The sequence below is a fragment of the Canis lupus genome, chromosome 20 (genome assembly GCF_011100685.1).
Source record: "Canis lupus familiaris isolate Mischka breed German Shepherd chromosome 20, alternate assembly UU_Cfam_GSD_1.0, whole genome shotgun sequence".
In the NCBI taxonomy this organism is placed as follows: domain Eukaryota; kingdom Metazoa; phylum Chordata; class Mammalia; order Carnivora; family Canidae; genus Canis; species Canis lupus.
In genome coordinates, this window is record NC_049241.1 from 8,038,421 (window position 1) to 8,065,471 (window position 27,051).

Sequence of the window (27,051 nt, forward strand, 5' to 3'; positions counted from 1 at the left end):
TGCTGAAGGCATAAATAAAAGCCAAGAAGCCTGGAGCTCATCTCCTAGGATGGATAGGGAGACACAGGCCCATGACAGAGGTAGCCTCCGGCCAGCCAGAGGACAACGTTCAGGAGTCACAAGGCCCCATATGCACAGGGTCGGGCAGGGAGAGCATGAGCACCAAACCAAGAGTGACTGCTTCTCACTGCTGCCCGCAGAGGTGCCCTAGCCCTGGTACGGCTGCCATGTTCACTGTGCAAGGGGAGCCTGAACCCAGATTTGCATGGACCATCTCCAAATCTAGGACCAACCCATATTTGCATGTTTAACTGTTGGCAGGAAATTCCCATTTTTTTAAAAGCCTCTGTGGATCAAGAAACATATGGGTGAACCCTAGAGTACAAACTCTGACCACCGGGGCCTTTTTTTTTTTTTTTTTTTTTCTTAAGTTTTCTACTTGAAGATAATTTCAAACTTTCAGAAAAGTTGCAGGACTTATACAAAGAATGCCTGAATGCCCTTCCTTCAGATTCAGCCATTGTTACCATTTTGCCCCATTTGTTCTCAGGAGCCACACTCTGTCATGCAGTCGTGATGGCCCTTTGCCCTCTGACACTGCAGGTGCATCTCCTAAGAAAAGGATAAGCTCATGTGTGACAGTTAGCAAGGCAGGAAACACAAAGTTGATGCAATACTGTTACCAGAAGGTTCTGTACGTATTCATGTCCATCGATTGTCCCCACAGTGTCCTCCTGGCCATATGGCATCTACATGTCCTACCCCTTTTAACCTCCTTTAATGCAACAGCTTCCTTTCATTAAGACCAACGCTGCCTAATGCCCCTGGGTCCTGAATCCCTGTGAGAATCCCATGGAAGCAGTGATCCCCCTCTTATGAGAAATAAATGCCCAGACTGGTGACTTTGCAGCCTTCCAGGAGATTTGCAGATCCCTAGAGAACCCTGGCCTGGTCTCAATTTGCAGCTGGGGAAATTGAGACCCAGAGCAAGAGTGTAAAGCGCCCCATAAGACAGGGTCAGAGTGAGACCCCAGCCCTCCAGCCTCCCAACCCCAAGCTCTTCCTACAGCCTCCAAGTGCACGCTGGCCTCTGAGAACCCTATGACTTTGCTCCTACAGCCTCCAAGTGCACGCTGGCCTCTGAGAACCCTATGACTTTGCATCCCAGCAGCAAGGCCTGTTTGGAGCATTTATAGTAAATTCCATTGGTTTCCCAATGACTAAGCACCATCTAGGTGGAGCCAAGGGGCCAGGGTGGGGGTTGTCCCCAAAAGCAGGAAAGCCTAGCTCCAGTAGGCCCATTGGCTCAGCCCCCAGCAGGACCCCCCCACCCACCTCCATCCCCCCTCAAACCAGAGCATTAACAGCACGAAGTTGCACAGGACATCGGCAGACCCTCTCCGGCCTGCTGCCCGCCCTGCCTGCCAAGCGGAAGGCCAGGCACGGAGAGCCGGACCTGCCACCACTGCCGCCGCCTCCAGGGAGCCTAGGACGACACCGTGACTGCAGGAAGGCCCAGTCTGCCGCTCGGCCCGCGCTCTCTCCATTACACTACCCTGCCTCTTCTCCATGAGAGGCAGCGGGGTGTAGTGGATAGAGCACGGGTTCAAGTCCCGGCTCTACCACTCACAGCTGTGTGACCCTGGGCCACCACTCGACCTCTCTGAGCCAGAGAGGCCACGGGGAGGGGAGGGGCTTGGGGTCGTACTTGCACCAAACCTACCTCACAGGGCTGTTGTGAGGGGGACAGGCTTGTGGGTGCTGAAATGCTTTGCCAACTGTCTGGTGCTCTGCAAGCATGTGTTATTACTGTTATTAACTGTGTTGATAACAATAATGATGAGGGAACCGCTCCTGGGCTGAGAACTGCATTGGCTTTGCTTGGTGCTTGTGCCTGGAGGCAGATAAGAATTTCCAGATCTTTAGCCCTTCTTCACATTTCTAACCCCAGAAAGAGACCTTTTAGGAAGTATGACCTCTCCCCTCTCCTGTCCAGAAAGAGGCCTGTGAAGTCAAAACCAGGAGAGCAAGGAGCCTAGGTTCAAGCCCCAACCTGTGCCTCGTGTATACTATGCAACCTCAGGCAGCCCTCTCTGGGACTCAGAAGCCCCATTCTGTAAAATCAGGCCCCTCCAGCTCTGCCACCGGCAGCTCAGTGTACCCCACATGCTGCGGCATGGGGCCTTGGGCCCGAGACAGCCAACATCTGGACCAGGTGGGGACCACCTCCTGCTCCTCAGAGCCAGTCCAAGGCAGAGATGGCCCTTGAGCCAGCAGTTAAGAAGGTCCTGACCCAACCTCCGCTGCCAGATCAAAAGCCACGGAACTCCCTGTGTGGGGAGGAGATGAAGGTTCAGGTGGGACAGGACATGCCATCTGGTTGGTGGGAACCACAGCGTTCCCTGGGCCCGAGCGCCTTTCTCTTGTCCTGGATGGATGGCTGCTGGGTGGCTGACGCAGCTCCCCGTCTGTTCTCCTGCCTCCATCTCGCTCCTCAGGGTGGTCCCAAACAGCTCTGCCTCCAGCTTTGCCCACAAACCCTCCCAGCAAGGTGGAAAGAACTGGTGCCACACCCCCAGTCCACCCCGGCTCCACCCCCCCAGGCTGGATGCAGGGATGACCTCCCTGGGCTGCTTCCCCGTCTGTGAAATGGGAGTGACGATGGTCACCCACAGGGTGATAATGACCACCACATGGAAGAAGTAGCTCAGAGAGCACTTGGCACAAGGGACCCACTCACTAAATATTAATGCTCTCCCTCCCTGACCCAGAAATACTTCCCGTGTCTCCCCCATTGAACACCAAGACCCAACTCTGCAGCCCTCCACTCAGCTCTCCATTCCACGGCCCAGCTTCTCTCCTGCTCCTCCCGTCACGCCCCTGAGCTTCGGCCCAGCGTATCTGCCACCATCACACTGTCCCACCTCCTCACCTTTGCCTGGGCTGTGCCCCCTGCCAGTCCACTGGGCCCTGGGTCTCTTGTGGTGGTGGTGATCCATGCTCCTGTCTGCTCTCCTCGGCCCCAACTACACTGAGAGCTCCTGGAGGGCCGGGACCTCCCGTTGGGCCCCAGAGCCTGGCACCCCGTTGGCATCCCGCCACATCTATCAAGTGAACGAGTGTGGCCCCAGGCCACAGACGTCACACCCAGTCACTCTGACCGCACAGGCCTCTACTGGCCCCATCTGAACCAAGATCCAAACTCCCGAGATGCAGTGTTTTCATGGCGGGTGCCCTACCCCACCCAGGAGTGACCCTGTCTCTTTGGGACCCTCGCTGCCTAGACTTCATCGCTGAGAGATGATGACGTAAGTTAGAACTCCCTGTTTTACAGAGGACAGACTGCAGGCCAGAGAGGAGAGGGCTGGCCTCGGGTCGCACAGCAAATCCGAAGCAGACACCAGACTGGTTCCCGGGTTCCACCCACCCCTCGGCCCAGAGCACTGTCCATCTACCCGCCCCCTGTGCTCGTGTATTCTGAGGGGCTCACGAGATTGGACCAGGTGGAGGCTCCAGGATGGTGCCAAGGGACCATGGACATCGAGGTCTTGGTGCAAGACCCTCTGAGGGCCCCCTCACACCTGAAGGGTTCTCACCTCTGGCGCAACCCAGAGGACTCTATAGTTTTCCTTTGGGAGGTTTAGTCAATCAACCTTGAATTGGTTCTACCATTAGAGCTGCAGCCCTTAGGGTCAAACATCACCCCTTGAGAGGTATTCTGAAGTTGGGGTGCGATTGCAGCAGGGGTGACCTGGTGCATTCAGTTCTTCCTCCAATAGGAGGGGCAGCAGGCTCTGAGGTCCCGGGAGGGGGAAGGGACAGCCCAGGATGGGGTGGGGAAGAGTGCAAGCCTGGGATGAATCTGACCCTTTGTAAAACCATAAAGATGGCTTATGAGGCATGTGGAGATTCTCCACCCTAAATGTCAAACGTACCCACTAGAGAAAATACCAAGAAAAGAAGTAGAAGTTAAAAAATATGTGCTGGAGTTCCACCTACAAGCTGGGCCTGCTAAGGGGAGACTCACACTCAGAACCTACCCTCAAGAAACTCACAGTCTGGGGGGATAGCCAGGCCTGGAAGCACCCCCAGGGGAAACTGCGGGGTGGGGGGCAGATCAGAGGAGATGAAGTCCCCTGGTGGAGATCAAGAAAGGCCACCTACGGGGAATCCCTGGGTGGCTCAGTGGTTTAGCGCCACCCTTGGCCCAGGGTGTGATCCTGGGTACCCAGGATCAAGTCCCACATCGGGCTCCCAGCGTAGAGCCTGCTTCTCCCTCTGCCTGTGTCTCTGCTTCTGTGTGTGTGTGTGTGTGTGTGTGTGTGTGTGTGTGTGTTTCATGAATAAATAAATAAAATCTTTAAAAAAAAAAAAGAAAGAAAGAAAAGAAAGGCCACCTACGAGGACCCTTCATCCCCAGCCTAGAAGAGGAGGTTTGGGGCCAGAGCAGGGAAAAGGACACTCAGGAGGGGATAACCATGTGAGCAAAGGTGAAGGACTAAACACAGATCTTTAGTGAGCTGTGTGCTCCTACAGGAGTAGGAGGTCAGGCTGGGGTCTCACCAAGGATGTGCTGAAAGGTATTTGGACTTTGGAGATGCTACCGAGTGTCTGGGCTGGGGGACAGTGATTAGAGCCATGGCCAGGGGCAAGGGGGCACTGCTGGGGCACAGAGGGGGTGTGATGCCCCCAAACCCCACACCCATCTAGTGCTGGGGCCTGGAGGACTCATCTAAGGCTGAGCAAGGCATGTGCTGTACCTTCACCCCATGTCCCCGTGTCCCCATGTCCCACACTGTGGCCAGAGGCTGCCTCCTTGGCTTCCTCCTCCCTCCCCTCTGCCTCCTGCTCCCTGCTGTGATGGGAGCGATTAGATTAGAAGGTGATTTGGGTCTGATTATCTTGCGTGGAAATTGGCCCCCTGTGTATTTTTCCATCCTGCTCAGGGCTAGGGAGTTGGAGACCAGCCTCCACATAACCACCCAAACAGAGCAGATTTTTTCAGAATGTGTTTGAGACCAGGGTGTGAGGGCCAGGCTTCCTGAGGTGGGGCCTGGTATGTGACAAAGAGACAGGGGAGAGTCACCCACACCAGCCAGTAACCCTGGGCAAACCACTTTTCCCTGTAAAGCCAGGGCCAGGGTGAGGACTAATGAGATGACAGTGTGTGAAGGGTTTAGCTCGATGCCTGGCACACAGGAGGTGTCCTGCAGGGGTCAGCTCTGGCCACTGCCGTCTGCGCTTTGAATCAGCACAGAGTGTTCCTCACCCTGAAAGACCTGGGACACCCCACATACACATGACTTCTTCGGGTCCCAGGCTCCTCATCTCTCTAATATAACCGAGAGTTAAAAGTACCCACCCCACACAAGCTGAGCCAGTGCATGAGAAATCTTGTCAGCAAGTTATAATTACCAAGGTCCTGTCTGTGGGCCTGGTTCTCCCAGTTTGTGCCCCGTGGGCAAGTAGATGGGCTCCAGGGTGTACGTGGGCTGCTCCACCTGCAGTCAGTGTCGGAGGTCATCCTGTGGTCCCCACCATTCCCTGCCCAGAGACAAAAGAGCACTGTCTTTCCATCCTGGGAACAAACAAGGAGCCATCTGAACATCTGGGTTCTTGTTCCAGCTCACCAGGCTTCGTGCCCACTCTGGGAGCCTTTATGACTTGGCTTACCCATGTACACACAGATAGACCAACCTTTACCCGCCAGGAAGGAACTCCCTGGAGAGTGTCCATCTGTCTGTAAAGCATGTTGCAATCATGAGATCTTAGAGGGTAAGGGGCTAGAACACACACACACGCATGAGCACACATACACATGCATACACTAGGCACTCACACATGCACCCACAGGCTATCACTCAAGTGGTAGAACAAAAAAGGAGGAGAGGGTAAAACCTTTTGAAAATTGAAAATAGATTGTTTGCTTGAGGAAAGTGCGTTGAGATACAATTCTGAATTATTGACCAAGACTTCAAGTCTGAAGCAAACTGGAAAACAGAGAGAAGACTTGCTAGATACAAATTACCCTGAAAACAGGGAGAAGTGGCCATTACTCTGGAGGGAAAAGAAGGAAAACTGTAAGAAAGCAGAATTGGGTTCAAGAAGCAAGTCATCAGGGTGCTGGGTGGTTCATTTGGTTAAGCATCTGCTTTCAGCTCAGGTCATGACCCCAAGGTCCTGGGATCGAGCCCCACATCGGGCTCCCTGCTCAGTGAGGAGTTTGCTTCTCCATCTCCCTCTGCCCCTCCCCTCCCCCTGCTCGTACTCTCGTGCTCTCTCTCACTCAAATAAATAAATAAAATCTTTAAAAAAAAAAGAAGAAGAGGCAAGTCATGAAGGCCCTCAGCCCCAGTCTGGTTCCTCCTGTGCAGCCTGAGGATGGCCTGAGATGCTTCCCTCTTTGTTGGAGAAGGAAACACATTTCTATCCGGGGTGAAGAACATTTAAATTTAAATTTTTTTAAAAAGTGGGTGCCTAAAGGTGCAAATTCACTTACCTGGATTCTTTACTAAATAGAGGGGCTGCTGGCAGGCCTAGGGGGTCTCCCCAGGGGTGCCTGTCACCACTGCAGGTGACACCCTACAGACCATGTGGGCCGACTCTGTGAGTGGTCTGTGGGTCTGTGACAGCCCCTAGGACACGGTGATGCATCCCCAGCACCAGCCTGAGGATAGAGGGCTGGCTGTGCCTGCGTCTCTACGAGAAGTGGATCGCCATAGCGGCCGTCCACTTCCCGGGCTGGGTCCCAGCTGCCCCCCTGCCCCAGGGGCTCATCTTGTTTCTCCAGTGAGGCTGTAGCTTCAGCGGGTTTGTTTGTTTGTTTTTTCCCAACTCTTTATCACAGTAAAAAACACATAAAATGTACCATTTTAAGCATTCTTAAGTATGCAGGTCCCTGGCATTATGGACATTCACACTGTTGTGCCACCATCACCACCGTCCACCTCCAGCACTCTTCATACTGCAAAACCGAACCTCTAGAGCCATTGAAGAGTCACCCCCCGAAGGCCCCCCTCCCCGGCCCCTATAGCCACCATTCCGCTCTCTGTCCCTGTGAATTTTACTGCTCTGCGGAGCTCACGTAGTGGAATCCACAGTAGTTATTAGCCTTTTGCATCTGGCATATTTCACGGAGCATAATGTCCTCAAGGCTCATGCATGTTGTAGCCTGTGTCAGAATCTCCTTCCCTTTTAAGGTCAAATAATAATCCATTGTGTGTATGTTGCACGTTTTTCAGCAGATTTACCTTTGCATTTTATCCTCACTCTGGCACAAACCCCCCCAAGTGAATCTTGGACAAGCTGCCCCCTGAGCCCCACGCAGAGGTTGGAGGGGCCTCTATAACAGTAGCAACCAGACTCTCATGTCAAACAGCAGCTGACACAGAAACCCTAAATAGGAATAAAAGTGGAGCCACTCTGACCAGAGGCCTCCCCCACCCCCACGGCCGACCCTCCTGCCCCTCAAACGAATTCCAGGGCCCTTTAAAACCCAGTTTGAAAATCCTAAAATTCTGCAAAAGGGGTTTTCTTGCACCATAGAGCCTGGGGAAGTCTAGTGTCATCATGTACCACCCCTACTTGGAATAAAGCTTTAAAATGCATTAAAATAGGGGCACCTGGGAGGCTCAGTGGTTGAGTGTCTGCCTTTGGCTCAGCATGTGATCCCAGGGCTCTGGGATCGAATCGCGCAATGGGCTCCCTTCTCCTTCTGCCTATGTCTCTGCCTCTCTCTGTATGTCTCTCAAGAATAAGAAAATAAAATCTTTAAAAAAATAAAACGCATAAAATGGAAAACATTGGATCACAAAGGAGGCCAATTACATTGAAATAGTGAAAATAATAATATAGGTGCTTCTTTGTCAGCACACTGATAACAAGGTCCAGCGGGTAGGCTAATAACATCTGTGCCTGTAAAATCAGGATGAACAAAAATGATCGCAACAACTGTAAAGTCATATGGCAAAGAACCTGTGTTATTTGAAATGCATGTAATCGCATTGTGGGCCACTAGCACTCCTGGGGTTTGTGCCCATATTCATAGCAGGTGGAAATGCTAAATTTCGGCTAGGCATTTGTGAAATAAAGATGCCGTTGTCTTCTCTTCCACGGTCACAGAGGGAGTTCTTCCCCAGATCTTTAGGAGGGAGCAGACCCCTTTATAAGTGGTCCTGTCCAGTCCTATCTAGGACAAAGCGGGGAGGTGACTCTCCAAGAGAAGGTAGCAGGTGGTCGGCCAGAGAAGTGAGGTGTAGCACATTACAGCCCTGTCCCAAAGTGAACTCAGAGGATCCCCCCAGGGCCTCGGCAGGCAAAGAGCCAGGAGCTTTCTGGGACCTAGTTCCTTGCACTCCTTGGGGGAGGGGGCTTGAACTCAAGCAGCGGTAACTTGGCTTTTGTCCCCTTCCCCAGGGACCCACGTGATGGAGGGCTCTGGACGGATGGTAGTGACCGCTGTGGGTGTGAACTCTCAGACTGGCATCATCTTCACCCTGCTGGGGGCTGGTGGTGAGGAGGAAGAGAAGAAAGACAAGAAAGGTAAGCACAGCCCCCCCACAGACTGGGAGAAGAGCTCTTCGGGTCACTTTTTTTTGTTGTTTACTCATTCACTCAACAAAATAGTTCTTGAGTGCCTTTTATGTCCACGCCCTGTGCCAACAGCCGCCTCCTGCATCCTTGAGGCTCTGCTTGGCCAGGAGGACTCTATCTGTTCCATCTCCAGGGTCTTGTCCCAGTCTCTGTCTGTCCCGTCATGTCATGGAGGACCCTCCCCCCAGGCCAGGCTCAGTGTCCAGCCTCAAGTGTGACCTGGTCCCATCATCAGCCCTGATATGGAGTAGAAAGCCCCACCTGCGCTCACTCCTACCATATTCTCTACTCCACAGAGCAGAGCTACAACCCCCACCCTCCCCCAGCCCAGACTCCGACCGGATATGGACAGAGGAGATTCTAGGAAAGGTGGCCAAACTTGTGGTTCCCTTTCTTACCCCCCCCCCCCCCCAGAGTGACCACTTTGCCTGGGTTCTAGCTTCCCTTCCACCTTGGAAACAAGATTCCTACTCCTTGGGCTCCCCCTCAGGGCAACAGGCCAGTAGCCTGGGCTACAAGTGCCTCTCAGAGCAGAGGGAGGGATGCTCAGAAGACACAAAAAGCCTAAGTTCCATCAGGCCAGGCCCAGACCCAAAGGCCAGACCCCTGTCCCCAGCATGGCCAGCTCCTTACCCAACACCTATGCCCAATCTCAGGGTCAGCCCCCTCTGATATCTTCAGTCTCCTTCCTCAAGCTCCAGAGGAGGGTCCCCCACACCCAGAACATCTGGGGTCCAGGGGAAGGAGAGAGAATGTAGATGGCCCGTGCTTGAGTTTTAAGGGCAACCCTGCTACCTCCAGCAATCTGCAGCCAACCAGACACAGAGCCTGGGTCATAACCAAAGGTTAAGTGTTCCCAAGGGCAATACCCCATTTTCTGGAGGGGCCCCCCTAAGATTATGACAGCCTCACCAGCAAGAATAGTGGAGCTGAGCTGTCATCTGGGAAGTCCAGAGGCTGGAGAGAAGAACCAGGAGACAGCGGAGATTGAAACTAAGGACACAGTCCTAATCGAGAGGCCCAGAGGGTATCAGGACAGTGTCCACACAGTGTCATAGAAACTGTGGCCAGCTCTGGCACCAGGGTGCAGACAGTTGAGCAGATACGGGCAGTGAGCAGGGTATAGCAGATGAGCCAGGCCTCCCTGGGGCCTGGGTAAGGGACAGAAGCCAGATCTGTGTTCTCAAAGATTTCAGTAGGAAGACAGGCCTCTCCTGCCCTAAAGCACATGTAGAGTCCTTTACTGAACACACACCTGCACCCCAGTGTGATGGGGGTGTCAGTGTAGAGGGAAGAAGTGGGATGTGGGGGGCACAGCAGAGGAAGATACGGGGCCACCCAGCTTCTCCAGCCCCCATGAGCAGCATGGCTGGGGCTGGGCCCCCTCTTCACTCCCATCCCATCAGTTCCACCAGGGACATTGCTTAGAGCCTGCCAATCGCAGGCCCCCATTTCAGGATGACTGCAGGCATGCAGCTGTGTGTGTGTGTGTGTGTGTGTGTGTGTGTGTGTGTGAATGTGCGTACACGTGCACGTGCAGATGAGGCTGTATGTGCTTCTCCTTCATTAACATGTCTCAAAAATCATCACACAGGTGTGAAGAAGGGGGATGGCCTTCAGCTACCAGGTACAGTAAGACACCCCTCAGGGTAGATGGGACCTTTAGAAATAGCAGCAGCCTTTGAGCACTGAGCCCTGGCCCTAGTCCACCAGCACACAGCTGGAGGAGGCTCCCTGACCCACCAGACTCTCCACTGTGTCCCCATGTGCTGCCAGGCCCACCGGAGGACCCAGCACCTCCCTCTACCCTTCCAGTGCTTTACCCTGCCAGCCAATGCACATGGCACCACCACCATCTCCACACTGGCCTCAGCCCCACACACCAGCATGCAGGGCCCCACTCACCACCATGTGACCCCACAGCCCTGCTGTCCTGTGCACAACCTGCAGAGCCTGTCCTGGCCGCCCCTCCCCACACAGCATGTGCACCTCACCCACTGGTGTCTCTTCCCTCCCCTTCTCACAGAACCCACTTCCCCACCCCAGGAAAGAACAACCAGAGTGAATTTGACTATCTCACATCATTTTTAATTTCTAAACTAAGGGAAACTTGCCAGTACCTTCTCTGTCTCATGCACAAAGTGTGACATGCTTGATGTCACCAATTAAATGATGGGGCATCTCGTGTAGGGGTGACCAAGGCGATCTTTAGAGTGCTGGTTAGGAAGGAGGAGGTGGCCATGGGCAGTGGCCTGAGTCAAGGAAGGTTTGAATCCTGAGTCACCACAACCGCTGGATGTTCCTCTGGGACGCAGCGATGGTGGTCATGACAAATACTCAATCAGAATGGCTGGTGCCTGTCCTGCACTGGTTGTCGAATGTTTGGAAATGACTCTCGGCCATGGGTCCCTCTGGCCCTGACAGGCAGCCAGCTGCCCTCTACTGGAAGCTTCTCTGGTGGGGACCTGCCTGATGGGCATTGCCAGGCAGGTGCATCAGCCCAGACCTTAGCACAGAATGGTGCCATCCTACCTAACCACATTGATCATCTGCCATGCTTTATTTCAAAGACCCTCCATGTCTGAGTTTTTTCCCTGATTTTTATGGCATCTCTATGGGAACATTTCACCTCCACCCCCAAATTTGAGTTTCCTGATTTCCAACGGAGATTTTTTTTTAAAGAATATAGTCATGTTATTTCCTGCAAGTTTGGTTCATGTCTTTATTGTTGTTGCTGTTCTGCATTGTTGCTTTTCTCCATTGTGACACACTGCATTTTCCATCCCTCCCACCCCTGCAGCGGCCGATGGTGCAGCAGGTTCAAATGCTGCAGATAGTGCAAATGCCAGCCTAGTCAATGGTACGTCTCCGATGGCGAGCTCTCGGTCTCGGTTGGATGGGCATCTCTCTCTCCTCCACCCCCAACTCTGGGCTTGCCTCTCCCTGTTCTGGACTGCACAGATCTTGGATGTGCATGGGCAGCTCTGGGACAGTCATCCTCCCATGTGGGGCAGGCGCTTAAGAGAGAAGCCACCACCGGGGAATCAGCTCCATGCCCACTTGCGGGCTGCCAAAATGGCACTGGTCCTGCTGGGCCCGTAACCCCCAATGGAGCCCAGAAGAGGGACATCACCTGGGTTTCAGATTTGGCTCCCAAGAAGCAGCATCCCACCCGGCGTGGCCCTCTCCTAAGCACATTCCTGGCCCTAGCTTGGGGAAGAAGGCCGGGGGTCAGGACCTGGGCTGAAGCTGGCATCTGGGTCTCTGGTGAAGGCTCCAGTCCTTGACTGGAAGATTTTCCTCAAGGCAGGGGGACCCAGGCCGGGGTTCAGCTCTTCGGCCCCACCCCATAGCATGGCTGAGCCACTGACAAACATGTCTTCCTTTTCTCTTTCATGGAGTGAATGGGCAGGGGGCTCGCTTGGGCTCGGGCCTGGTTCTGTCCCTCGGAGGTGGCCTGGTGTTTCCTGCTGTTGCCTGTGCTAGAGCATTTTTCCTGAGTCTCTGCATTCTTATGGGGCCCCTTGAGGGTTAGGGTGGCAGTGGGGGGCTGCCACAGTAGCTGGGGTCTGCATTTTAACCTCCTTACCCACAGAAAAGAAGGAATTCCATTCACTTGCCTCCGAGCCTTTAGAGGGTTTCTTATTTCTCTGCCCTCCCGCCTTCAGAGTGACAAGGCTTCTGTGTACTCAGATAGATCCCCTGTCCCCAAATGAAGTAGCATGATAGTCACCCAGGCTGAGAGCTGTAGGGCTTGATCATAAAACTGTTGCCCCAGGGAATCGAAGGGGGGAGGGGAGCCTTTCTTGCAGCATCGCTGCATAGGAGGCACGGGGCTGTGGGTTTCTCATCTATTATGTCATTTACTCCTCATCACTCCTGGAAGAGGTGGAGATCTTGTCCTACCTCAAAGTCTCATCCCCTGCTCCACACCTCTGGCTGAGCCACTTGCATTCAAAGTGTCTAATGATGGAAGCACCTAGTAGACGTCAGAGTCCAAGCAAGACACTTCTGTGAGCTGTGCCTTGCTAATTTGAGTGTGGGTCTATTTCAGGCACAGGAGGAGAAAGGCGAACAGCTTGGGGTGTGGGAGGTGTCATGCATCAGGGAGGGGAAGTGAGGGATGACAGGGAGAACCAATATAGGCAAACCCAGGCAGGGGGAGAAGGGAACAGGAGCTGGCCTTCTGCTTCCCCTAGAGCAATGAGCCTACCGGGCTCGGGAACATATAGACTGCATCCAGGCTGGTCGGTCCCAAAAAAGGCAGCTTCACTTCCAAACTGTAGCAGAAAACCCCTAGTATCCTGAGAAAAACTGTAGGAAAGATAGGGAACTTGACCACCTACTCTTCACCAGGCACTTTGCGAACATTTCATGCTCATGGCCTCATTTGATCCTCATGACAACCCAATCATACACAGTTTATTGTCCCCACTTTAAAGATAGGGAGACTGAGACTCAGGGAGATCAAGACACTAGCCCAAGGTCACAGAACTAAAAAATTAGCAGAGCTGCGATTTGAACCCAGGCCTGCTGGCTCTAAAGTGCATGCTTCTCTTCCTGATCCAGGATGTCCCGAAGGAGTGGGTCTTGTAAACTTCACAGGGATATTAAGAGGTCCTACCCCCAAGAAAAGGATCCTGTGGTCAAAGATGTTTCAGAACCGTGGGACAGAATTAGTCTCTTCCTCATTGCGGGACTTAGAACCTTGAATGTGCTGGCATATAGTGGAAAATTAGCCGTGAAGGGCTTCCCAGGCTGATTTGGCTGCAGGACCTTTCCTGAATCTTGTGGGATTGGTATGTCTCTGAGATATACTTTGGGAAACAGTGCTCTAAGCCATTGCTACTCAAACTGTAATCAGAGGACCGGAAGCCTAGACATCTCTTAGGAGCCTGTTAGAAATGCAGAACCTCAGGCTTCACCCCAGACTCACTGAACAAGAATCTGCATTCTACTAAGTTCTCCAGGCTCCAGGCCGGAATGCACTAAAGGTTAAGAGGTGCCAGGCTGAGACTTGGTCAACGGGAGAACTAACCGTTCCTTCAGCTCCTTCCTCTGAACCACATTAGGATGATTTAGATATAGAAAACACACTCAGCTGGCCGACTGCCCACCCACCCCGAGCCCCCTCCCAACTAAAAGTGGGTGCGTTTCATTTATCTTGGAGCCGTTATGATCGGCAGTATTATTTTATTATTTCTTTTATGTTTATTAATATATCACTATTTCATCACAATTAGTAAATACATAACTCTGAACTCCAGACATTAACAGGGCACTTTGTGGTGCTTTTCAGACACATCGCCTTGGTTGAAATTGTCACATGACATGGGGGAAGAAATGGAGGCACAGGCAAGAGAAGTAACATCTCCAGGTTTACCTAATTAGTGCTCTGTCTCCCCAAAGCTTGTTTATCGGGTCTCCTCACCATGATTCCTCCACACACATGTTTTTACACCCATGCCCATTGCCCTGCATGAAGAGCACAGACCCATTTGTCAAAGCTGCATCTGGCATCTGATGCAGAGGGGCCTCCAAGTCTCCACCCTAGCTCCCCATCCCAGGGCCCCTGAAACAGCCCACCCTCCTGGGCCAGATCAGAGCCAGAGCTGGCTGTCCCACCATAGTTCTGGGGCCAAGCAAGCACCACTTTGGCTGAGGAAAGCCCCAAATAAGTCCCTTGCTTCTGAGAAACCAGGCCATCTGCACCAAAGCACCCCCAGAACACAGCTCCCTCCCTTGAACATATGCATTGGTGATTATTTTTCTGGCCACGTGATCACTATGGAAATAAAAGAGGAAATTGCTAGCTTGGTTAATGGGCGCACACATGGGCTATTGCATCTGATAATATGCAATGCAAATAAGGCTCCTTTGTGTCTTCTAAAACCAAGTATCCTGCTGTGCCCTTTAGCCTAGTTAGTAAAATTATTTTAAAAAATAAAAGTAATTGTAGTTCATTCCTATTTGTTCTAAAAAGGCTTTTTCTGTTTTGTTTTTAATCCAGCAAAAGGAACTTTACAATAGAGCAACAGGGGCCCTTCTCTTTCAACCCCCAGGGTGGATCACTGACCCTTTGCTGTGAGAGGCAGTGGGAACAGCCCTGCACTTCCCTTGGAGAGATAGCACGGGGCTGGGATCCAGGAAAGCCACTTCTCCCCTCTGAGTCACTTACAACAACATGGTATGGCAATGGTGATGACAGTATTATGGAACCAGTAAGGCAGCCACAGGGTTATCATCAGGATGCTGCAGAAATCAGGGCTGTCTCTGAACCTCCCTTGGCCTCAGTTTCCTCATCTGTAAAAAGAGAGTGATGAGAATCCCTCCCATCCTACTGGCAGTGTTCAGGAAAGATTGACAAGACATGACACTCACAAACTACAAAATGATAAATAGGCAAGTGGTTATTACTAAGACAACTGTCGGGTGCTGTGGAAGCTGAATGTTGCATCCCCATTGTACAGAGGTGGAAACTGAGACTGGGAGAGGTAAAGCTGCACAGCTAGTTGGTGTCAAAAGGGGGGTTTTGGGAGCCCAGTCCCACCAGGGCTGCCTTGATGTGTCTCCTCTGGGCTCAGAGGGGCTGAAAGATAGCTCTTCTCCCCAGCTGGGATGAAAACATAGACACACTTTGGGGTCAGCTCTCCATTTACCCCCTAGGACCCAGGCAGGCTGTCTGCCTCTCTGAGCCTCAGTTTCTCCTCTGTAAGTGGCTGCAATACAGGAGTGCTCTGGTAGGGATGTGCTGCGGACTAGATGAAATCATGGAGGTTCTACATGCGTCCTGGCACATGGTGGGTTCTCATAGAATGTGGGCTGTGAGAATCATCTTCACAGCAAATGGCCAAGGGTGGCTGACCTCAGACTCCTCCCAAGGTGGCAAGGCCTATGGGCAGAGCTCTGAGTGAGCTCAGTGGACAGGCCCAAGAGACAGGAGGAACCCCTCTCTCTGCAGTGCCAGCAGGTAAAGGCAAGTATCTCAGCTGCCAGCTAGTGACCATCAGTTCCTCCCATGCTCCAAACCCAGCCCACAAGCCTCTGGCCAAGAGTGGGGAGGGGGCCTCCCAGGCAGCCCTGATTAAGGAGTGAGAAGCCCCAGACTCAGCCCTTTCCCCAGCACTAGCATGCAGGGCAGAGCAGGAGGGGACATCCAGGGGAGCCCACCAGCCTGACCTCCTTATGTGCTAGGGCCTGAGCTGGTCAACCTCAGAATAAAGAGCATAGACCCAAATGGAGGGGGGTTCAGCAGCTTCCCCTTGAGAGCCAGAACACTCCCTCCAAGCCCTCTGGACACACTTGGGGTACCTCAGAGCCCACCACTAGGGAGCCCTTGCCCACCTTGGGATGGGTCACTCTCAGTGGAGCTGGGCAGGGGATTGTCCATGCTGTGGCTTCGTGCTCCTCCAGATGGAAAAGGAGATGGTAAAATTCTATATACATCCCTCCTAGAGCCAGGAACTAAGGAACACATTGACCAAAGCCCTCTCCTTCTAGACCTTCTCTCTCTCCCTTTGTCTCTCTCTCTCCCTCTCCCTTTCTCTCCCTTTCTCTGTCTCTGCCTCTATCTCTCTCTTTTCCTTTGCCTTCTCTCAGCCCACCAAAGGCATAGACCAAATTAATCACTGGAGACCTGAGAACCCCTCTCCTTCCTGCCAGCCAGCTGTGGTCCCTTTGACCCTCAAAGGCTGTCATTTAATCTGTAAGATTCTCAGAGCTGAAGTAATTCCCACTGAGACTTCTCTCCAAGCCCCCAGAGAATCAGGACAGACCCTGCAGCCCATGTGGTGGCCAGGTTTGCTCTTGTCTCGAGGCCTCCCCAGTGTCCCCATGTGAAAGGACAGAGTCAGCTCGGCCCTTCCTCCATCCGTGACATGAATGTCCATGGCCCTGTTATGTCTTTGTGATGATCAGCATGTATTGTCTGTTCTCTGTTGTCTGTTAAAATTCTTTGTCGTGTAGGTAAAATGCAGGATGGCAATGTGGACGCCAGCCAGAGCAAAGGTAACCCTTTCGTCTTAACCGGCTTCTATGGTCCCAGTGGCCCCTCCCCACTGGCTCTGAGAGCCAGGCTAAAGGCAGACAGGTTTGCACCTACAGGTGCCTGACATGGGGAGGGGGTGGAGGGGTAGCTGTGATTCACGTGGTGCCAGACCAAATGGAGACGTCACCCGTGAGGACAGGGTTCACCTGTGAGCCAGCTCTTCCCCTGCCTGTGATCTATGCTGCCTATCTAGCTGAAGACTTGAAGCTGGTTCTTTGAGATCCTTAGGGGTTAGAGTGTAAGGCCCCAGACCCAGCAGTCAGGCCTGCACTGAAGGAAGAGGGGCTTGGCACCCATGGATAGGAAGACTCTCTTTTATCTTTTAAGCCCCTTTTTGGTCCCTCCTGTCTGGCAACCACTTAATATCCCAACAACATACTCCAGAACCAACTGAGGAAGTCCAAGCTTATCTGTTTTGTCTAAAGTGGGAAAAGCTGAGGGGCCATTTGGGGAAGGATCTGTGGGCTTGTTCAGGCCCAGAGGGAACCCCAGCCTACTCCTACTGCAAATCCAAGGTGGAATTCTGTCACTCCCTGTTCACACTTGGATTCCAGATCCAAGGCAGCCACTGGCCCCGGGTTCAGGGTCTCCAGCTGGGAGAGGCAGACTCCATGTCACAGGATCTCTGTGCCAGCCATGCAGGGGTCTAGGCAAGGGAGTGAATGCCTCACCACACTCCCTTGGGCAGGCAGGGTGGGTGCCAGTATCCCCACCCTGCAGGCTGACCTGGGTGTGCATGTCTGTGTGTGTGTGTGTGTGTGTGTGTGTGTGCGCGTGCCTGTGTGTGCTCTGCCCCTGCAGCCAAACAGCAGGACGGGGCGGCCGCCATGGAGATGCAGCCCCTCAAGAGTGCAGAGGGTGGCGACGCCGATGACAAAAAAAAGGCCAACATGCACAAGAAGGAGAAATCTGTGCTACAGGGCAAACTCACCAAGCTGGCTGTGCAGATCGGCAAGGCGGGTAAGCACGCAGCCACACTGAGTGGTGCAAGGGGGGATGTGGGGTACACAGTGGGGCCCCAGGCAGGGCCCTGCCCCAAGCTGGCTCTGCAAAGTGAGGCATGAGATGGGCACTGAGACCCACCCTTTCCTACCACAGCAACACCCCGGGCCAATACACAATAAACACTCGAATGGTAGGTTGGAGCAGGGGAAGGCAGGGATGGATGAGGGCTCTAGACTGACCACCCCAGCTGCAGTGCTGAGGAAAAATTGAGGAGGTTGAGGGCAGCGCCGGGAGCCCAGTGGGAAGCCTCTGCTGTCTGAGCCTCAGCACAAGCCCAGATTCCCAACTGAGCCGGGAGCTCCAGGTGATGGCTGGTGGTGGCCCCTCTGGCCCAGGAAGCCGAGCCCAGCTGCAGGGCATGCCCTGTCCGTCTGACATGGCCTTGGCCTCTCCTCCTGCATAAGGACAAAGCAAACACCAAGGCCTCCCCACCTGGCTGTCTCCCTGCTCTAATTATAGGCACCACAGCGTGGAAAAGGAAGGCAAATTACAGGCTTGGCTGTCTATATTTAAACTCGGGGCCTGGTGATAGCTCCCGGCTGCTGGGAGCTTGGCTTCCCGCCCCTGCGACTGTCAGATGGGGATAGAGCCGGCTCTGAAGCTCCACAGCTGGAGTGGGGGTGGGGGACCTGCGGGCCCAGGGATTTCCTCCATCCACAGAACCACAGCAGGGCAGGCAGGCGCTAGGGGGCAGGGAACCCGGTGCCAAGAACAACCCGTGGCCGGCACAGCCCTTGCTCATCTCTTTCCTCCTCCTCAGCCTTGCCAAGAATGGAGTTCAGACTTAAACACTTCTAGGTTCGCTTCCCATCTCTGCTTTCTCTCTTGGGCTTAATTCCCTGAAGCAGAGCCTGAGATGGGTGGGCACAGGATTTTTAGGGGCGCAGGTGCTCTCAGGTGATATCTATAAAGACTAAGAGGCTCAAGAGGGCCAGGGGGAAAAGCCAGCTACCTTCTGGAGAAATCTCAGCCTCTACCTACCTCTACAGGGTCTGTCTGGCCTCACCGCAAGGGGGCTGGGCTATTGGACCCCCCAACTCAACCATTGAATATTGGCCATCAGATTGGGGCAGGGTGCCATCCCAGGCACTTCCTAATGAGGAGACTGTGATCTCTCAAACGTGAACTTCCTCTGGCAGAGGCTGCAAGTGTGCACAGCCTCAGCAATACCTGCTCAGCACCTGCAGCACATGGGGCTGGCAAGGGGATCCCGGGGGATCCAAGCAGGTAGCCCCCTGCATCTGCTAACACTGCAGTGCTCCTCTGCCCTGTGGCCTTGGATAAGTCCCTTCTCACTGGCCCCAGCTTCCTCATCCAAAAAAAAAGGGCCCCCTCTTCTTTCCTCTGTCTGGAACGCTCTTCCAGCAGGTCACAATCTGGTTTATCCTTCTCGTCATTCCCCATCTCCTCAAGTATCATCTCCTCCAGGAAGTCTCCCCTGTACACCCTAGCTAAAGTAGTCAGCCCATGTTGATTTTTTTTTATTTTTTAAACTTTATTGAAATATAATTCATGTACAAAAGATTGCACTCATTTAGTGTACATCTTGATGACTTTGGATATTTGCACATACCCATGATGCCCTCACCACAAGGAAGGTACTAAACGTATCCACCAACTCCAAAAATTCCTATTTTCTTTCATGGGCTTTTCTGTTTTCTGTTTTTGGGGGTAAGGACACTCAACAGAAGTTCTATCCTCTTAAGCAATTTTGAAGTGCACAATACTGCATTGTCCACTGTAAGCACATTGGTGGTGTAGAGCAAAGCTCTAGAACTTATTTAGCTTGCATAACTGAAACTCTATACCCACTCGAAAACAACCCTCCCCTACCCCCTTCCTCTCCCCAACCCCCTCCCTACAGCCCCTGGCAACCACCCTTCTACTCACTGCTTCTTGAGTTTGACTATTTATCTTTTATCTTCCCCGCGTGAGTCCTTCTGTGTCTGTCTCATCTCCTTTAGCATAATGTCCCCAGGTCCATCCCTGTCGTTGCAAATGGCAGGATTTCCTTCTTTTTTAAGGCTGAGTCCTATCCATTGCATGTATATACCACATTTTCCTCATCCATCTGTCCGTCGATGGATATTTCCTTGGTTTTCTTATCTTCAGCCCGCGTCACTTTCTGTCACATCGTCCTGAAGTTTTTCTCCACAGCATCATCCCTGTCTAAGTGATCTTGTCTGTGTGCTTGCTGTTTCTTGTCTGCTTCCTCCTCTGGAGTCTCAGCTTCCCCAGGGCAGGGACTCTGTCCTCTCTAGTGCTGTGTCCATCATTCCCGAGTTAGGAGCTACTAAATGGTACCAACATTATCGTGTGGGAGAACTATGTAAGCAGTTCACATGGTCTCAGCACACATTTCGTGAGTATCTCCAAGGTGTCTCAGGCACTGTGCTAGGCACTATGCACACATCGCAACCAGTCCTTACAAAACCGCGTAAGATAAACGTGCATCCCCATGGCACAGACGAGGAGACTGAAGCTCTGTGAAGATCAAGGACTTCCCCAGGCCACAGAGCAAGCAGAGGTGTGAGCTAGGGTCCACCTGGCCAAGTGTTTTGTCTGCATCTCACTTCCCAGGGCCCCCGCCCCCCTGGAAAGCCCCTGAGCAGGTCTCCCCCCACCCCTGTTACAGGTCTGGTGATGTCGGCCATCACAGTCATCATCCTGGTGCTCTACTTCACTGTGGACACCTTCGTGGTCAACAAGAAGCCGTGGCTACCCGAGTGCACACCCGTCTATGTGCAGTACTTCGTCAAGTTCTTCATCATCGGCGTGACGGTGCTGGTGGTCGCCGTGCCCGAGGGGCTCCCTCTGGCTGTCACCATCTCACTGGCCTACTCGGTGAAGGTGAGGAGGAGAGGACCAGAGGGTGCAGCTGGGACTGGCTCCCCCCAGCAGGGGCTCTGTGGGGTGGCCTGTGGGTTAAGTGCTGGGACCGGGAGAATAGCTAAGAAGAAGGAAGGGGCATGTTGGAAGCTGGGAGAGGAAACATATGCAGAAATCCAAAGCCAAGGAGTCCGGGGCCTGCGGCAACCCAGAGAGCCACCTCTCGGCTGCAGGGACAATCATCATTCCCCCCAGCCCTCTGTTGCCAATTCTTCACATTTCTTCCAGAGAAGCCAGAAACCTGGACTTAATATAAACTCTTGATTTTTAAACATTGATCATCAATTCCACTTAAAAAAAAACAAAAACAAAAACATATAAAGCAGATATCACTATGCAGGTGCAAACCCATCCCCATCCCACCCACCAAATGTGAGTAGAAAGAAGCCTGTGGTCAAAGCCCTGTGGAAGCCATGGTGCTTCAACAACTAATCTCAGAGGTTGCTCCCTAAAGTTAAGAAGAAATAAGCTTAGGGACGCCTGGGTGGCTCAGTGGTTGAGCATCTGCCTTTGGCTCAGGTCGTGATCTGAAGTCTTGGGATTAAGTCCCCACATCAGGCTCCCCACAGGGGAGCTTCTCTCTCTGCCTCTGTCTTTGCCTCTCTCTCTCTCTCTGTCTCTCATGAATAAATAAATAAAATCCTCAAAAGAATAAATAAATAAATAAATAAATAAATAAATAAATAAATAAATAAAATAAAAGCAATTTAATGAAGGGTGGTAGCCCATGAAATCTGACTGTGGACGCTTGGGTCTATGAGGGGGTGGTATTCCTAGTGCTCCCCAGAGGGCAGAGCCTCCAGTTCCTGGGCCATCCATAGAGCCGGAACACTGGGCTGAGCATCTCAATAGGTGCTTCAGGCTTGGCTCACATCATGGCCTCATTCTCTTCCCTTGGCCCCATGGTTTTCCCACCTTAGAGGGCAGGGCTCTGTGCTCCTGGTCCCCAGAGCCCCTGATACCAGTATGTCCCTGCAAGGACGGAGGCCTGGGCATGTTTCTAGACAAGTCGTTGGCTCCGAGACGTTGGCAGAGCTGCCCGAGGGCACGGCAAGCATCAGTTTCCAAACTGGAATTTGGACTGGGCTCACCGATGTAATTTCATACAGAAAAGAGATCTCTAGGCAAGTGCCAGAAAGTGGCAGCTCTGGGTAAAGGATATGGCCCTTATCATCTGCTTGTTTTAGGGTTCTTGAAGAAACTCCATCCCACAAACCAAAGCCCAAGCAGGTCACAACACAATGCAGCTTGGGGGCCCTAGAGCCCAGAGATGGAGATTCTCACACAGCCATGAGTTGGGACCCCCACGGCCACCCAGCTGAGCTCATGGTGTCTTGAAAGTCACACAGAAGTAGCTGGGGGGATCATGTAGAGATCTTTTTAGGCCTTTCCACCTTCTGCAGTTTGCATCTCTGGCACCTCGTGCCTTCAGCTGTCTTAGGTAGTGTTACTTATACAGTCACTTGATAAACTTAGTACAGCACCCCAACCCGGGAGAGGCAAACTCTTCCCTTTCTGAGCCTAGCGTACCTACCCCGGGAGCCACCATCAAAACAGAGATGATACTCAGAGACACAATGTGAGCCATATGTGTTATTTTAAATTTCCTAGTAGTCATGTTAAAAAGAAAGTAAAAAGAAACAGATGACATTAATTTTAATAATATAATTTACCTATTATGTCCAAATTATTAGCAACATGTAATCAATATAAAAATCACTAGTGAGATATTTTACATTTCTTTTTTCATAACAAGTCTTCAGAATCTGGCACATATTTTACACATACATTTCATGTCAGACCAGCCACTTTACCAGTGCTCAGTAACCACCCTTATATTCTTAAGCCTAACAGATGAACACTCTTCTGAGAGTACAGATGGGCAGAGACCCAGTGGAATGATCTAGGCTGTGAAATTAAACAGAGCTGGGCTTTGGTCTCAGCTTTACCCTTCATTAGGTGTGTGATCCTGGTCAAATTCACCTGACCATGGCTTTTTCAATTGCCAAAGTGGATGACCACAATCCTCAAAGATTTCACAGGCCTCTTGTCACATAAGACAAGAAAATAAGCTTGGAAGAATTTTGCAAACCACAAAGTGTGTTGCAGATTGCTATTGCTCATCTGTTCAACATACATTAAGTGTTCCTGTTATCACAGGTTATAATAAGAGAGATCTGCAATAGCATATAATTCTACCACTACTCATTTCTTAGTAATATGAACTGCTATTCAAATTATTTTAATTTCACTCTTTTTTTGCCCTTTTTATAAAGAATTGTTATAATGAGGAGCAAGAATAAAGGAAATCAGATTCCTAGGAACAGACTAGAACTATGCCTAATTCAGCCACTAGCAACTTTTCATGTCCCTCCTTGCCAGATAGGGTCACTGTGTCAGCAGGGCCTGTATTAAGAGTGGCAGTTCCTTGAGAATTACATCATTTGCATGACTTGCTTGAGAACCTCAAAGAAGCTAGGAGTGGAGCTGGAAAGACAGAGAGGAAGGCAAATACAAGAAAATTCATAATCATATGTTTGGTAGGATTTCATTTTTGTTATAGATTTAAAAAAAGATGTTAGTATGTAAGCTGTCCCCATTCTGGGTGATGGCATTATGGCTGATTTGTTTTCTTTTTTGTATATCTATATTGAAAAGAAATTTGTGATTTGTATTATATGAGGTATAATATGTATTCAAATCAGAAAAAATAGAATCTATAGATTTTTTTAGAATCTATAGATTGTTTTAAAAGAAGTCAATAAAAATCTCCTGTAATTCTACTACCCAGAAATAATGACACTAATGTTTTGACGTTTTTCCAGATACTGTCCTATGTCTATAAACACATATATCTATCCTAAATTTATTTCTTTTTGGTGGGACCAAAACGACATTGAAAACCAGGCACCAGGGTGGCTTAGTAGGTTGAGCATCTGCCTTTGGCTGAGGGTGTGATCCCAGGGTCCTGGGATCAAGCCCCACATCAGGCTCCCTGCAGAGAACCTGCTTCTCCCTCTGCCTATGTCTCTGCCTCTTTCTCTGTGTCTCTCATGAATAAATAAATAAAATCTTTTTAAAAAGGAAAGGAAAGGAAAGGAAAGGAAAGGAAAGGAAAGGAAAGGAAAGGAAAGGAAAGGAAAGGAAAGGAAGAAAGAGAAAGAGAAAGAGAAAGAGAAAGAGAAAGAGAAAGAGAAAGAAGAAAGAAGAAAGAAGAAAGAAAGAAAGAAAGAAAGAAAGAAAGAAAGAAAGAAAGAAAGAAAGGGAGAGAAAGAAAGACCAGGCACCAGCAAAAGATGGTACATTTTAGAAAAACCCATAACCAGATAAGGAATGGTGATTTCTGTTAGGGTGTAAGAGAAAAATATTTGAGGTCACTGTTAAGGACCCAATCTTAATTTGTCACCCTTCTCCCTATTTTTTCCATAAGGAATACAGATTACTTCTGTAATCTAAATTAATAAAGTCAATTAATCAAATCTTTTAAGTGGTTCAAATAATGAAAGCACAGGAAAAGACTGCACACACAAGGAGCCCCGATGTCTGAGGCCACAGCAACCCATGTCCTTTCCACATGTGGGAACCCCAGGAGCAGACTGCAGCAGCTCTGCCCCACTTACTGCCTGCTTCCCCAGTGCCCCACCCTCACCCCCTGGATCCCTGGCCTCCCAGCACCCTCTCCTCACTGTCACCCTCTCACCTACCCCTTCCCCCAGAAAATGATGAAAGACAACAACCTGGTACGCCACCTGGACGCCTGTGAGACCATGGGCAATGCCACCGCCATCTGCTCAGACAAGACAGGCACACTGACCACCAATCGCATGACAGTCGTGCAGGCCTATGTTGGCGATGTCCACTACAAGGAGATCCCTGACCCCAGCTCCATCAATGCTAAGACCATGGAGCTGCTCGTCAACGCCATTGCCATCAACAGCGCCTACACCACCAAGATTCTGGTGAGTGGTGCAGCCTCTGCCAGAGGGAACAACATCCATGGGGTGACACACAGGTAACCAGGCAGATTGAGTGACATGATTCAGATATGTTTGAATCCTGCTGATGTATTTTGGGGTGGTTGTATAGTAAGCAACTTGTTTCTCTTTGATTTAGCAATGATGTTTATATGGGAAAAAAAAATGTTAATTCTGTTCGTTTAGATCCTGTCATTAATCCCCTTCCCAAAAATCCACTTTTTATTAGTTGCCTTTTGCTACATAATTACAGTAGTCCCTCTTGTCTGCACTTTCAATCACCTGTAGTCAACCTCAGTCCCGTAGCAGATGACCCTCCTTCTGAAACAACGTCAGAAGGTGGAGAGTAGTCTAGTGCTATGGCACACACTGTATCATTCCCCTCCCTGCATCTCATTACATAGGCATTTTATCATCTCACATAAGCACAAGAGAGGGACAACATTCACATAACTTTTATTACAGTGTATTGTAATAATCATTCTGTTTTATTATCAGTTATTAATCAGTTGTTAATCTCTTACTATGCCTAATTTATAAATTAAATGTTATCATGGATATGCATATCTAGGAAAAAACATAGTATACATAGGGTTTGGTACTACCCACAGCTTTGGACAACCCCTTGGGGGTGTTGAATTGTATCCCCTGAGAGTAAGCAGCAAGTACTGTACTCCAAAACTTGGCAGCTCAAAACCAAACTGTGTATTTAGCTCACAATTCTGTGAGTCGGCCCTTCAGGCTGGGCTCAGCTGGGTGGTTCTTCGGTTCTCAGTGGGATTCCCTAATGCATCTGCACCTGTGGTGGCTCAAGGGGACAGCTCTGCTGACCTCAGCAGCAACGTAGGCTGGTCTGGGATGTCCTCAGCTGGGATGGTTCACCTTGGCTTTGCATGGTCCCACCTCTTCCAGCAGGCTAGTCTGGGCTTGCTCACATTGTCATTTTGCTGCTACATTTAGCCAAATGCATTTAGGCTGCATTGGTCACTGCAAGCCAAGAGGCCTATGCAGATTTGGGAATGGGGAAATAGACTCCGTCTCTTGATGGTAGGAGGTACAAGATCCCATTGCAAAAGGCATTGATTTAGAGAGAGAACTAATTGTGGCCATTTTCACAAATGACCTACCACCAATGATGTTGTTATTGTTAGTAATAGTAGGAGTATCACAAGTTTCAATAAGAAAAATTCTCATATTCCTGTCTCAGCTAAGCTGCAGTAGACTCATGCTATAATCCCTGTTTGGTTTAGAAGCACAGACGGCCTTTTTGTAATTAACCAGCACTTGGATGAAGAGAAACACAGAATTGCCCATCCAGAGGTCAGTTGGCATCCAGATGTAGGACATTTCTGTAGTGGGAGCAGCTGGGTGAGCAGCTGGGCTTTTTTGCTTACCTCCCAAATGTGCCCTAGCCCTGACCTCTCCCTTCTGCCCCCAAGGCAGCTTGAAGCATCACTGTCAGGTTGGGTTGTGGGAACTGCTGGCAGTTTTATCCAAATGGGAAGGAGAGCATGACTCATCAGTGAGGGGCTGAGGGCTGGCGGGAGAAGGGGGAGGAGGCAGCTTCTGCCTCCAGACACTGGGGTTGCAAGAACTGCACTGTCCAGGGCTGAGCAGCTGCCCAAATCACCCCGGAGCTGCAGGCTGAGGGAGGCACACGGAGGAAAGGGGAAAGTAGGTCAGGAAGACGCATGCACACGGGTAATAGAGAACCCTGGGGTTCGTCAGAAATGACGATGTTTTGTCTTCTTCCCAACCCGCCCCTATGCCTGTCCCAATTTGGGAATCAAGGGAGATCAGCAATGTTTGATTCTGTTCCCCAGGCCTTCCTAAAATAACTGAGATTCTGTTAATGATCTTGTCCTGCAGATGTGGCAAAGAGGGGAACAGGGCAACTCCCAGAGCTGGCTTCGGGCAATGGGGCAGCCTCGGGGCAGAGCCCTGTGAGGTGGGTTTGGATTGAGATGTAGATTATATAATCACAGTAAAAAGCAGTTCTGGGATCTGCCAGGAGAGCTGAGGAAACATCTCAATTAGGCAGTGTTGCATAGCACCAGCCTCAAAGCTAAAATCTCATTTCTGGATGTTGGTTGTGTCCACGTGGCTTAAGGGACAGGGGTCAGCTAGTCTACCTGGGGAGGTGTATCTGCTGAGACTGGAGAGGGGTCAGGGCCCAGGAATTGGGATCCTTGGTTTGTAATCAGGCTAAGTCACTTACCTCTCAGGCACCAGGGTCCCGTGATCCTAGGACTCCTGTGTCTCTTCTTTCTGGGTCTCTCCTGCAAGCCCCTTGGCCACATGGTTCTCCTTGCTGGGGGTGATGGTCATCAGCATAGAAAGAACAACAGAGTCCCCCGGTATGATGGGATAGTTGTTAAAGCTCATACTGTGGAGCCGGACAACCTGGATTCAAATCCCTCTATAGCTATATGAGTGCAAACAAGTTACTTAACCTCTCTGTGCCTCAGCTTCCTGGTGAAAATGATAGGATAGGATTATTGTGAGGGTGAAATGAGTTAGTAAGTGCAAAGTGCTTCACACAAT

At 51.1% G+C, this 27,051-nt stretch overlaps 1 protein-coding gene and 1 non-coding gene across 15 annotated transcripts in view; both read left to right on the forward strand.

Moving 5' to 3' along the window:
- Positions 1-27,051, forward strand: part of ATP2B2 (ATPase plasma membrane Ca2+ transporting 2) — a 373,765-nt gene that overhangs the window by 301,898 nt on the left and 44,816 nt on the right. For 9 of the 14 annotated variants that reach the window (XM_038565641.1, XM_038565640.1, XM_038565644.1 and 6 more), the window contains 7 exons: positions 8,416-8,541; positions 10,187-10,219; positions 11,393-11,452; positions 16,558-16,599; positions 17,441-17,599; positions 20,280-20,494; positions 24,250-24,492. In XM_038565641.1, the coding sequence (XP_038421569.1) occupies positions 8,416-8,541; positions 10,187-10,219; positions 11,393-11,452; positions 16,558-16,599; positions 17,441-17,599; positions 20,280-20,494; positions 24,250-24,492 (878 nt within the window). The remainder of the gene's footprint in view (positions 1-8,415; positions 8,542-10,186; positions 10,220-11,392; positions 11,453-16,557; positions 16,600-17,440; positions 17,600-20,279; positions 20,495-24,249; positions 24,493-27,051) is intronic. The other 5 variants (XM_038565647.1, XM_038565650.1, XM_038565652.1 and 2 more) reach the window with 3 other exon arrangements.
- On the forward strand, positions 1,533-1,606 carry MIR885 (microRNA mir-885). Its single transcript, NR_049521.1, has one exon. It is a non-coding gene; the product is annotated as a microRNA mir-885 (primary transcript).